General features: G+C 39.3%; 1 protein-coding gene across 15 annotated transcripts in view; it reads right to left on the bottom strand.

Annotated features, from left to right (window-relative positions):
- LOC128700180 (uncharacterized) overlaps positions 1 to 13,164 on the bottom strand; it is a 58,909-nt gene that overhangs the window by 17,634 nt on the left and 28,111 nt on the right. For 14 of the 15 annotated variants that reach the window (XM_053793202.2, XM_053793204.2, XM_053793201.2 and 11 more), the window contains 6 exons: positions 11,908 to 11,992; positions 11,606 to 11,795; positions 10,834 to 10,936; positions 9,926 to 10,063; positions 8,800 to 8,919; positions 4,609 to 4,683 (listed from right to left, as the gene is read on the bottom strand). In XM_053793202.2, coding sequence (XP_053649177.2) covers positions 4,609 to 4,683; positions 8,800 to 8,919; positions 9,926 to 10,063; positions 10,834 to 10,936; positions 11,606 to 11,795; positions 11,908 to 11,992 — 711 coding nt within the window. The remainder of the gene's footprint in view (positions 1 to 4,608; positions 4,684 to 8,799; positions 8,920 to 9,925; positions 10,064 to 10,833; positions 10,937 to 11,605; positions 11,796 to 11,907; positions 11,993 to 13,164) is intronic. The other variant, XM_053793207.2, reaches the window with a different exon arrangement.

A 13,164-nucleotide genomic window follows, 5' to 3' on the forward strand; every position in this document is an offset into this window, starting at 1 on the left:
TTTGGTTGATGTTCGCCTGGAGCCTTGCAGTGTCTGCAATGGAAGACACTGTCATGCAGATTCGGGTGTCATCTGCAAAGGAAGACACGGTGCTGTGGCTGACATCCTTGTCTATGTCAGATATGAGGATGAGGAACAAGATGGGAGCGAGTACTGTGCCTTGTGGAACAGCGCTTTTCACCGTGCCTGCCTCGGACTTTTCTCTGTTGACTACTACTCTCTGTGTTCTGTTAGTGAGGAAATTATAGATCCATCGACCGACTTTTCCTGTTATTCCTTTAGCACGCATTTTGTGCGCTATTACGCCATGGTCACACTTGTCGAAGGCTTTTGCAAAGTCTGTATATATTACATCTGCATTCTTTTTGTCTTCTAGTGCATCTAGGACCTTGTCGTAGTGATCCATTAGTTGAGACAGACAGGAGCGACCTGTTCTAAACCCATGTTGCCCTGGGTTGTGTAACTGATGGGTTTCTAGATGGGTGGTGATCTTGCTTCTTAGGACTCTTTCAAAGATTTTTATGATATGGGATGTTAGTGCTATCGGTCTGTAGTTCTTTGCTGTTGCTTTACTGCCCCCTTTGTGGAGTGGGGCTATGTCTGTTGTTTTTAGTAACTGTGGGACGACCCCCGTGTCCATGCTCCCTCTCCATAGGATGGTAAAGGCTCGTGATAGGGGCTTCTTGCAGTTCTTGATGAACACGGAGTTCCATGAGTCTGGCCCTGGGGCAGAGTGCATGGGCATGTCATTTATCGCTTGTTCGAAGTCATTTGGCATCAGGATAACATCAGATAGGCTTGTGTTAACCAAATTCTGTGGCTCTCTCATAAAAAATTCATTTTGATTTTCGACTCTCAGTCTGGTTAGTGGCTTGCTAAAAACTGAGTCATATTGGGACTTGAGTAGCTCACTCATTTCCTTGCTGTCATCTGTGTAGGACCCATCTTGTTTAAGTAAGGGCCCAATACTGGACGTTGTTCTCGACTTTGATTTGGCATAGGAGAAGAAATACTTTGGGTTTCTTTCGATTTCATTTATGGCTTTTAGTTCTTCCCGCGATTCCTGACTCCTATAAGATTCCTTTAGCTTAAGTTCGATGTTTGCTATTTCTCAATAGAATAGTACATGGATTTTTTTTCATGTACTATATGTTAACACTTAGGGCACTAATTCCCTACCTTTTATAACAGCAAAAGGGTCTCTTCCAACCTAATTCTCCAACAGGCAATGTGGCCAATAAAATAAACAATAAATCTGTCACCCTGCCATGGAAGGCGACAGCTGTTAAAAAAAATCTGTTTAGTATAATAAAAAGGGCACATAACTTTTGCAGAAAATGATAAATAGAAAACCTCGTATTGTATCTAATTTACTACTGCATTATAGTACATGAAGCAAGTAGACTTCAGGATGTACATGTTTATAGAGGGGCCACAGATATATCAGATCACTTTCTAGTTGTAGCTACACTGAGAGTAAAAGGTAGATGGGATACAAGGAGAATAGAAGCATCAGGGAAGAGAGAGGTAAAGGTTTATAAACTAAAAGAGGAGGCAGTTAGGGTAAGATATAAACAGCTATTGGAGGATAGATGGGCTAATGAGAGCATAGGCAATGGGGTCGAAGAGGTATGGGGTAGGTTTAAAAATGTAGTGTTAGAGTGTTCAGCAGAAGTTTGTGGTTACAGGAAAGTGGGTGCAGGAGGGAAGAGGAGCGATTGGTGGAATGATGATGTAAAGAGAGTAGTAAGGGAGAAAAAGTTAGCATATGAGAAGTTTTTACAAAGTAGAAGTGATGCAAGGAGGGAAGAGTATATGGAGAAAAAGAGAGAAGTTAAGAGAGTGGTGAAGCAATGTAAAAAGAGAGCAAATGAGAGAGTGGGTGAGATGTTATCAACAAATTTTGTTGAAAATAAGAAAAAGTTTTGGAGTGAGATTAACAAGTTAAGAAAGCCTAGAGAACAAATGGATTTGTCAGTTAAAAATAGGAGAGGAGAGTTATTAAATGGAGAGTTAGAGGTATTGGGAAGATGGAAGGAATATTTTGAGGAATTGTTAAATGTTGATGAAGATAGGGAAGCTGTGATTTCGTGTATAGGGCAAGGAGGAATAACATCTTGTAGGAGTGAGGAAGAGTCAGTTGTGAGTGTGGGGGAAGTTCGTGAGGCAGTAGGTAAAATGAAAGGGGGTAAGGCAGCCGGGATTGATGGGATAAAGATAGAAATGTTAAAAGCAGGTGGGGATATAGTTTTGGAGTGGTTGGTGCAATTATTTAATAAATGTATGGAAGAGGGTAAGGTACCTAGGGATTGGCAGAGAGCATGCATAGTTCCTTTGTATAAAGGCAAAGGGGATAAAAGAGAGTGCAAAAATTATAGGGGGATAAGTCTGTTGAGTGTACCTGGTAAAGTGTATGGTAGAGTTATAATTGAAAGAATTAAGAGTAAGACGGAGAATAGGATAGCAGATGAACAAGGAGGCTTTAGGAAAGGTAGGGGGTGTGTGGACCAGGTGTTTACAGTGAAACATATAAGTGAACAGTATTTAGATAAGGCTAAAGAGGTCTTTGTGGCATTTATGGATTTGGAAAAGGCGTATGACAGGGTGGATAGGGGGGCAATGTGGCAGATGTTGCAAGTGTATGGTGTAGGAGGTAGGTTACTGAAAGCAGTGAAGAGTTTTTACGAGGATAGTGAGGCTCAAGTTAGAGTATGTAGGAAAGAGGGGAATTTTTTCCCAGTAAAAGTAGGCCTTAGACAAGGATGTGTGATGTCACCGTGGTTGTTTAATATATTTATAGATGGGGTTGTAAGAGAAGTAAATGCGAGGGTCTTGGCAAGAGGCGTGGAGTTAAAAGATAAAGAATCACACACAAAGTGGGAGTTGTCACAGCTGCTCTTTGCTGATGACACTGTGCTCTTGGGAGATTCTGAAGAGAAGTTGCAGAGATTGGTGGATGAATTTGGTAGGGTGTGCAAAAGAAGAAAATTAAAGGTGAATACAGGAAAGAGTAAGGTTATGAGGATAACAAAAAGATTAGGTGATGAAAGATTGAATATCAGATTGGAGGGAGAGAGTATGGAGGAGGTGAACGTATTCAGATATTTGGGAGTGGACGTGTCAGCGGATGGGTCTATGAAAGATGAGGTGAATCATAGAATTGATGAGGGAAAAAGAGTGAGTGGTGCACTTAGGAGTCTGTGGAGACAAAGAACTTTGTCCTTGGAGGCAAAGAGGGGAATGTATGAGAGTATAGTTTTACCAACGCTCTTATATGGGTGTGAAGCGTGGGTGATGAATGTTGCAGCGAGGAGAAGGCTGGAGGCAGTGGAGATGTCATGTCTGAGGGCAATGTGTGGTGTGAATATAATGCAGAGAATTCGTAGTTTGGAAGTTAGGAGGAGGTGCGGGATTACCAAAACTGTTGTCCAGAGGGCTGAGGAAGGGTTGTTGAGGTGGTTCGGACATGTAGAGAGAATGGAGCGAAACAGAATGACTTCAAGAGTGTATCAGTCTGTAGTGGAAGGAAGGCGGGGTAGGGGTCGGCCTAGGAAGGGTTGGAGGGAGGGGGTAAAGGAGGTTTTGTGTGCGAGGGGCTTGGACTTCCAGCAGGCATGCGTGAGCGTGTTTGATAGGAGTGAATGGAGACAAATGGTTTTTAATACTTGACGTGCTGTTGGAGTGTGAGCAAAGTAACATTTATGAAGGGATTCAGGGAAACCGGCAGGCCGGTCTTGAGTCCTGGAGATGGGAAGTACAGTGCCTGCACTCTGAAGGAGGGGTGTTAATGTTGCAGTTTAAAAACTGTAGTGTAAAGCACCCTTCTGGCAAGACAGTGATGGAGTGAATGATGGTGAAAGTTTTTCTTTTTCGGGCCACCCTGCCTTGGTGGGAATCGGCCGGTGTGATAATAAAAAAAAAAAAAAAAAGAAGCAAGTGATACATTCTGAAAAAGATAAAAACAGGAGACAATCTAGTTACATGCTCCCGGAGATTGTTTACTTTATGATATGGTGTATTATCCAAAAGTCTAAAAGGCAAGACATAATGAAGAGTATCTCTCTGTATTAATAATTACTTAGTATTCAGCATTTTATGAAATTTATATTACTAAAGAACTAATTGCTGTTATATTTAGGGAAACAGGAGGCAATCAGGTTCACTCCAAAGAAGGCAAGGACAAGTCCAATTCATCAGAGCAAGAGCCACTTACCAACTTCAAGGAACCTCTCTTGAGGGAATTCAGAGGTAATGCTTCTAATAATTATCAGAAGAAACTGAAACACACAACCAGTCAATGTACTTAGGTTTTATGATCTTTTACTGGCCTTGGTATTAGTAGATAAAGAGCAGCTTCTTAGCTGTTGAAAATACATGTACCTGTATTTCCCATATACAGTGGACCCCCGACTTATGATATTAATTCGTTCCAGAAGGCTGTTCGGGTGCCGTTACCGAACGAATTTGTTCCCATAAGAATATTGTAAATTAGATTAGTCCATTTCAGACAAAAGCACTTACAAAAATACACTTACATAACTGTTCGAGTTGGGAGCTGATCGTAAGTCGGGGGTCCACTGTACAATCTTAAACAGTACAAGTTCTTACCTTTTCCCACTTTCTTGATAACGATGCCTGAATTTGAGAAAATCTAGCTCGAGCAACATTAAGTTTCTGCCTTAACTGAAATATAAGAATACAGAAATGGATTAAAAGATCTTCAGAGTCAAAATAACATAAAATTCTTCAGTGGTATCAAATAACTGGACCTAATACTAAACTATAAGGCAGTAATCTAATGAAGGAGTACACAGAAACAATTCAAATGCCCCTTCAAACTGCAAGATTCCCACCCCTCCTTCAGGGTACAGGCACTGCCCTTCCCACATCAAGACCTTAAGTCTGGCTAACCAGTTTCCCCTGAATCCCTTTGCAAATGTTACTTTGTTCACACTCCAACAGCACATCCATCAAAACCTGCTTGTGTCTATTCACTCCTATCTAACACACTCACAAATGCCTACTGGATGATTAAACCTCTAAAACTCAAAGCCTCTTTTAGTCTTCCCCCCTCCCTCTAACCATTTCTGAGACAACCCCTTACCTCTTCTACCTTCCATCCTATCCCTCATCATCCTATCCCTCTCCACCTCTCTCTCCATTCAGGAACACCCTCAAAAACCCCTGCTCGGGCTTTTAACTTATACCCTTGGTTAGCCCACATTGCTTATAAATTTCTACATTCTGAATTCTCTGCACAGTATTTGCCATATCTCATGCAGTGCTCTCAAATGTGATATTTCCATACCTCTAGCCTCCTACTTGATGCAGTGTTCGAAACCCATGCTAAGTTATATAATACGTACTATATTTGCATTTTTAGAGTTAATGCTGAAAGTATGTCTTCACCCTATAGGGCAGTGATAACAAAGAACAAAGAAATGCTCATAGTGCTAAATTAATGAAGATTACATGATATTAAAATTTTACCAATTAAGCCTCAATTTATAGAAGTAATAAAAATTGTGCTATGCTTAACCATTAATATATGACTAATATGTCTATTATTTGTGTTGAATAACTTTGTTGAGTGGCAGCATTACTAAAGGCAAAGGAAGGCAGTCACCTAGGACACCTGGTAAGCCTGAGCCAGCCCTGGCTGAACAGGACATGATGTGAAATTGTTAGCAATATTAATGATGTATTTGTCAGTACTGTGTGTGCGCCTCGCAACATCAGTGGTAGCAAACAACAATGGTTTAATTGAGGAACTGACTACAGTACCCAATAAAGAGTACGGTAGGACCCCCGGATCCACAGGGGATATGTTCCAAGGACCTGCTGTGGATGCCAAAACCATGGTATAATAGGTATGTATATGTCCTATACAGTGGACCCCCGGTTAACGATTTTAATCCGTGCAAGAGGGCTCATCGTTATGCGAAATAATCGTTATGCGAATCAATTTTCCCCATAAGAAATAATGGAAATAAAATTAATCCGTGCAAGACGCCCAAAAGTATGAAAAAAAATTTTTTTTACCACATGAAATGTTAATTTTAATACACACAAACTGAAAAAGGCATGCACAATTAAATGACACTTACTTTTATTGAAGATCTGGTGATGATTGATGGGATGGGAGGAGGGGAGAGAGTGTGTTAGTGTTTAGAAGGGGAATCCCCTTCCATTAGGACTTGAGGTAGTAAGTCCTTTTCTGGGGTTACTTCCCTTCTTCTTTTAATGCCACTAGGGCCAGCTTCAGAGTCACTGGACTTCTTTCGCACAAGATATCTGTCCATAGTGGCCTGTACCTCTCGTTCCTTTATGACTTGCCTAAAGTGTTTCACAACATTGTCAGTGTAATAATCACCAGCACGGCTTGCAATAGCTGTGTGAGGGTGATTTTCATCCATGAAGGTTTGCACTTCAAGCCACTTTGCACAGATTTCCTTAATCTTTGAAGTAGGCAACTTCTTCAATTTCTCTCTCCCCTCCTCCGAAGCAATTTCCTCAGGTGTGGCCTCTTGCTGTTGAAGTTGATCTAGCAGCTCATCAGTGGTTAGTTCTTCATTGTCCTCCTCCACCAACTCTTCCACATCCTCCCCACTAACCTCCAACCCCAAGGACTTTCCCAATGCCACAATGGATTCCTCAACTGGCACAGGATTCTCAGGGTTAGCCTCAAACCCTTCAAAATCCCTTTTGTCTACACATTCTGGCCACAGTTTCTTCCAAGCAGAGTTCAAGGTCCTCTTTGTCACTTCCTCCCAAGCCTTACCTATAAGGTTTACACAATTGAGGATATTAAAGTGATCTCTCCAAAACTCTCTTAGAGTCAGTTGAGTTTCTGAGGTCATTACAAAGCACCTTTCAAACAGAGCTTTTGTGTACAGTTTCTTGAAGTTGGAAATAACCTGCTGGTCCATGGGCTGCAGGAGAGGAGTGGTATTAGGAGGCAAAAACTTCACCTTAATGAAGCTCATGTCCCCATAAAGTCGCTCTGACACGTCTGTAGGATGACCAGGGGCATTGTCTAACACCAGGAGGCACTTAAGTTCTAATTTCTTTTCAGTTAGGTAATTTTTCACATTGGGGGCAAATGCATGGTGTAACCAGTTATAGAAAAATTCCCTAGTGACCCATGCCTTACTGTTTGCCCTCCACAGCACACACAAATTATCCTTGAGGACATTCTTTTGCCTGAACGCTCTGGGAGTTTCAGAGTGATACACTAATAAAGGCTTCACTTTGCAATCACCAGTAGCATTGGCACACATCAACAAAGTAAGCCTGTCTTTCATAGGCTTATGTCCTGGGAGTGCCTTTTCCTCCTGAGTAATGTAGGTCCTGCTTGGCATTTTCTTCCAGAACAGGCCTGTTTCATCACAATTAAACACTTGTTCAGGTTTCAGTCCTTCAGTTTCTATGTACTCCTTGAATTCCTGCACATATTTTTCAGCCGCTTTGTGGTCCGAACTGGCAGCCTCACCATGCCTTATCACACTATGGATGCCACTACGCTTCTTAAATCTCTCAAACCAACCTTTGCTGGCCTTAAATTCACTCACATCATCACTAGTTGCAGGCATTTTTTTAATTAAATCGTCATGCAACTTCCTAGCCTTTTCACATATGATCGCTTGAGAGACGCTATCTCCTGCTATCTGTTTTTCATTTATCCACACCAATAAGAGTCTCTCAACATCTTCCATCAATTGCGATCTTTGTTTCGAAAACACAGTTGAACCTTTGGCAAGAACAGCTTCCTTGATTGTCTTTCTGGTGCCCACAATAGTAGCGATGGTTGATTGGGGTTTCTTGTACAGCTTGACTAGGTCGGCTATACGCACTCCACTTTCATACTTATCAATTATCTCTTTCTTCATCTCTATAGTAATTCTTACCCTTTGAGGTGTAGGGTTGGCACTAGAAGCTTTCTTGGGGCCCATGGTCACTTATTTTCCAGAAACAGCACCGAAAATACTGTAATAATACGAAATATTCCGAGTGTATGCTTGGATGTTACCGCGGAGGCTGGCTGGTAAACAATGGGACGGAGCGGCACATGTGAGGCTGGCTGAGGGCACATTGGACGCGTCTCGGACGAAAATCGGTATGCGGGTTTTTAATCGGTATGCGGGGCAAAAATTTTGCGATAAAAGTAATCGTTATGCGGAAAAATCGCTATGCGATGCCATCGTTATGCGGGGGTCCACTGTACATACCTATTATGAACTTTGAGAAATTTTTTTTTTTAACAAGTCAGCCATCTCCCACAGAGGCAGGGTGACCCAAAAAGAAAGAAAATCCCCAAAAAGAAAATACTTTCATCATCATTCAACTCTTTCACCTCACTCACATATAATTGCTGTTTTTGCAGAGGTGCTCAGAACACAACAGCTTAGAAGCATATACGTATAAAGATACACAACATATCCCTCCAAACTGCCAATATCCCAAACCCCTCCTTTAAAGTGCAGGCATTGTACTTCCCATTTCCAGGACTCAAGTCCGGCTATATAAAAATAACCGGTTTCCCTGAATCCCTTCACTAAATATTACCCTGCTCACACTCACAATAATTGGAGAATTATCACTTTTTTCACTGATGGGAAGGACTTCAAGGCTTCTCTTAGGTTTTGAAAAACTACTAGCTTTTCTGCTTTTGCTCTTTGGGGCCATTAATATGCAAAATTAAGAGGTATTTTTGGGCCACAGTAAACAGTGGACAACTGAAACCGCTGATACCGAATCAGTGGATACAGTGGTTCTACTATATGATAAATTATTACTCACTTGGGAATTCAGCTTAATACTTCCTGGAGCCAAATCTTCAAAGATATCTGTAGCAACATCTACTTTCTCTACAAGACTTCCTTCTCCAAACTCATGCAAGGTGTGAATAGCAGACAAAATCTGCAGGACATTAATAATGTCAATACCTTAATAAATTATCATATACATACTGTAATTAGGATTATTTTATAATATACACAATACACAATATACACAATTTTTTTTTTTAAATACACAATCAATTTTTCTTGTTACCCTACTCTCCAATATTTTCATCTTACAGATATGAATTGTTTTCCTACCTTCAGCTCATTGTACTGCCTGGCCCCTAGCAATACACAGTATTTACAGAATGTCATACCCAAAGATGTGACCCACAAAAGTCAATCAACAACCAGGTACCTAATTAATGCTAGGTGAACAGGAGGCAGCAGGTGTGATTATGAGCAAATTATTATAACAATTACAGGAATTATTTTATAGATCATTTCTCTATTTGTCTTGATCCCTAACAGAGAAATCAAGTTAGTTTCCCCAACTCCACTTACATAAAAAATATAATGTTCAATATACAGTTAAAAATTCAAAAGCCTAGTGTAATATAGACATTACATTTTTTGCAAATCCAAAACAAACTAGATGTTTTGACTGGAGACATGCCTGAGCAAGGCCTTCTTGGCAATGCACTGCATACTGGTAGCTTTCTTTTGTGCTTGACAATATTTTATTACATGTGAACTACATTTTGTATACTGCAGAAAAGTGGTTAAGTTGTATTACATTGTATTATTTGTGTTACACTCACAACTAGGTGCTAATCCCAGCATATCTCACAAGAGAAACAGTCGCAGGAACTTAACTAACCCAATATGATTTCTTTTTTTTTTTTTTAAATAACACACTTGAACTTTAATCAAGAATTTTCTTATGGGTATTTAGACAGTGCCCCAAGGTGCCCACATGGAAAATTGAAACTGATTACCCTAAAAGAGTTTGTGAGAAATTAAAAATGAAATTTGCTCAACTGTTACAAAAAAAAACTTTCTACTTTTGATCTGAGTAGATAAGAGAGAAACACTGAAGAAATTTCAGCAAATAAAAAGAATTAATTCAATTTTTTTCTCACCTGAGACATATATGATACATAAGTCTTTGCATTGTTAAGGTTGGGTGGCACTTTCTTCTTCTGTGAAGCTTCTTCTATTGTTTTCCTTAGCTTCTCTACATCTCGAGCTACAGCATTCAACTCCTGAGGCAGTGGTTGCTAGAGGGGTAAAGATGCTAATTAAAAACTCTTATTTAAATAATTTCTCTTCAACTAACAATACTAAAGAACTAGTCAAGTGTATTATTCAGTATTTCAACAAAGGAAAAACACAGCTGAAACATGCAAAATATTTAGAAACCCCTCAGAAGGCTTTTTTTTTTTTTTGACAAGTTGGCCATCTCCCACTAAGGCAGGGTGACCTGAAAAAGGCCTAAAAGGCATAGCAACATTTAATAATCACTCTGTGGGAGACAGCCAGCATGTTAGAAAATAAAAACCAAAAAAACATGAAAGACACTGACTTTATAAATGAAGAGGAATTTAAGAATTTACTGGCCATGAACATAAACTCTCTCATATATAAATAGAGAGAATATACAGTACTTGCACTTTGGGCAAGGTGAATTATGGTGATTATTATTGTGGGACTGGCACATCTCAAAACACTGTTGGTAATTCACTGGTATTTGCTCAAAATACATATGCATGTACTTGAGTCCAGGAGGTGGGAAGTACAGTACCTGCACTCTGAAGGAGGGGTGGGAATATTTGCAGTTTGGAGGGGCATCTGAACTGTAGTATCAGTGTGCCTCTGGCAAGACAGTGATAGAATGAATAATGGTGAAAGTGTTTCTTCTTTTTTGGGTCACCCTCAGTGGGAGATGAATGGTGTGTTAAAAAAAATATCATATACTGTAGTGTATTATTAAATTAAGGCATGAGACCTTTGCACATTAACAGATGAACATCACTCAGGTAAGTCTTACCTGCTGATAACGAAGCTTACCAACTTTAATCTTTAGTTCTTCATTCTCTGTTTGAAGATCATTCGAAGATACTCTCAATGCACTTAGATCAGGACCTAGATGACTGCAAAAAATTTCATTATCAAGTTAGTGAACAGTACTATTTTTGTATACATTATATAAAGTATTATAAATAGGCGAAAGTACTTCCAAAACCATATTGAAAATACTGATTTTCTCTCTTTAAAAAATGCTGACAGTTTAGTAAAAAAGCTTTCTTAACTACTGTAAATCAATCTTGTCTTATAAAGTAACAACTGCTTTGCCAAACTAACTGAAAGTAAATTTATTGCACTAAATCTGCAGAAATCATTCTGAACTTCAAAAAATATTCCATTAATGTTCGATGATACTAACTACATTTAAGCTGGTCTAGGATAGGATGGGCAGGATTAAGTAAGTTATAAAGTACAGTATTACATAAATTTTAGGAAGGTTAGGTTAGGCTGCTAAGTTAGTTTTGGTGCAAAATTAAACAATTGCTCATACATCAATTTACAAAATACACACTACACTATCTATAAATGAATACAGTAATTTTTAAAAAGATCTAGTTTTAAGGTAGCTTGGTTTGCTTGACTGATTACACATAAAAGACTGACATTACTATACTATTTTAGTTTCAAGCAGATGTAAATAAGCTTCTATTTTTTAAAAGCAAACCACTGGAAAACGTAAAAGCCAGAAAAATGATAATTTGTTTATTTTTGAATAAAGACAAAAAGACACTTACGTAAGCTTGCCAACAGCAAGTCGTAGGTTATAGTTCTTTTCAAGGGCAGAGGTGAAAGCAGTTGCATCTCCATCTGGTAGGTCAGCATACTGAAGTTTCCCAACAGCTGCTCGCAGTTCTTCATTGTCAATAATCAGACGGTTAATTTTTTCTCTCAGGTTTCGTGCATACTTGCCATCTTTCCCACGTACTGTAAGAAGATACAAATTAAAAATTTACATATAAATATCGTATAGAAATAAATACTGTATAAACAAATACTGTACTGCGTAAGGGTACCTCAATTTACTTAATTAACTTACTCTTAATAGGAGCAATGTTTTCCCGCTGAAGTCGAATAATTTCTGATTCAAGGTTTTCATTCTCCAAGTTGATTTCATCAAGAACCTAAAATGATGTCAATAGTTAATAAAAGTAATACAGGACTGAATGATAATTGAGGTTCACACATGTGACTGTATACGTGAATACTAAACTGAGATTTACGAATGAAACTATATATGAAATGTAAAGTGATGTTTACACTTTAAACTGTACATATAAAAAAGTTCATGCAGTCTTTATTGTCTATGAACTTGGCCAATTTATTATTGTAAATTAGTCCAGATTCAATCCTTCTAACTATGCAATGTTTTCCTGCTGAAGCTGAATAATTTCCAATTCCAGCTTTTCACTCTCTAAGTTCACTGTATCAAAAAAAAAAAAAAATGGTTTGAAGTATGAAAAAACTTTTTGTGTATGTCTTCAATGAACCACTTTGGCAAAACAACCACTTAGATTTGCCTCTCCTTTCACTAGTACAGTGGACCCTCGACCAACAATGGCATCGATTAACGATAAATCCGACTAGCGATACATTTTAATGCAAAAATTTTGCCTCGACTAGCGCTAAAAAACTCGACCAACACTATTCGTTCCGTCTGAGACGCGTCCACTTCTGGCCAGTGTTTACAAGCCAGCCAGCCACCGTGGTCGCTTCCAAGCATACGATGGAACATTTCATATTATCACAGCCTTTTTAGTGATTGCACCTGCAAAATAAGTCACCATGGACCCCAAGAAAGCTTCTAGTGCCAACCCTACAGCAAAGAGGGTGAGAATTACTATGGATATGAAGAAAGAGATCATTGCTAAATATGAAAGTGGAGTGTGTGTCTCCGAGCTGGCCAGGTTGTACACAAAACCCCAATCAATCATCGCTACTATTGTGGGCAAGAAAACGGCAATCAAGGAAGCTGTTCTTGCCAAAGGTGCAACTATGTTTTCGAAACTGAGATCGCAAGTACTCGAAGATGTTGAGAGACTGTTATTGGTGTGGATAAACGAAAAACAGATAGCATGAGATAGCATCTCTCAAGCGATCATATGTGAAAAGGCTAGGAAGTTGCATGATGATTTAATTAAAAAAATGCCAGCAACTAGTGGTGATGTGAGTGAATTTAAGGCCAGCAAAGGTTGGTTTGAGAGATTTAAAGGGAAGGGAAGTAACCCCGGAAAAGGACTTGCCACCTCAAGTCCTAATGGAAGGGGATTCCCCTTCTAAACACTAAGACCATCAA

Source organism: Cherax quadricarinatus, chromosome 74, assembly GCF_038502225.1.
Source record: "Cherax quadricarinatus isolate ZL_2023a chromosome 74, ASM3850222v1, whole genome shotgun sequence".
NCBI lineage: Eukaryota > Metazoa > Arthropoda > Malacostraca > Decapoda > Parastacidae > Cherax > Cherax quadricarinatus.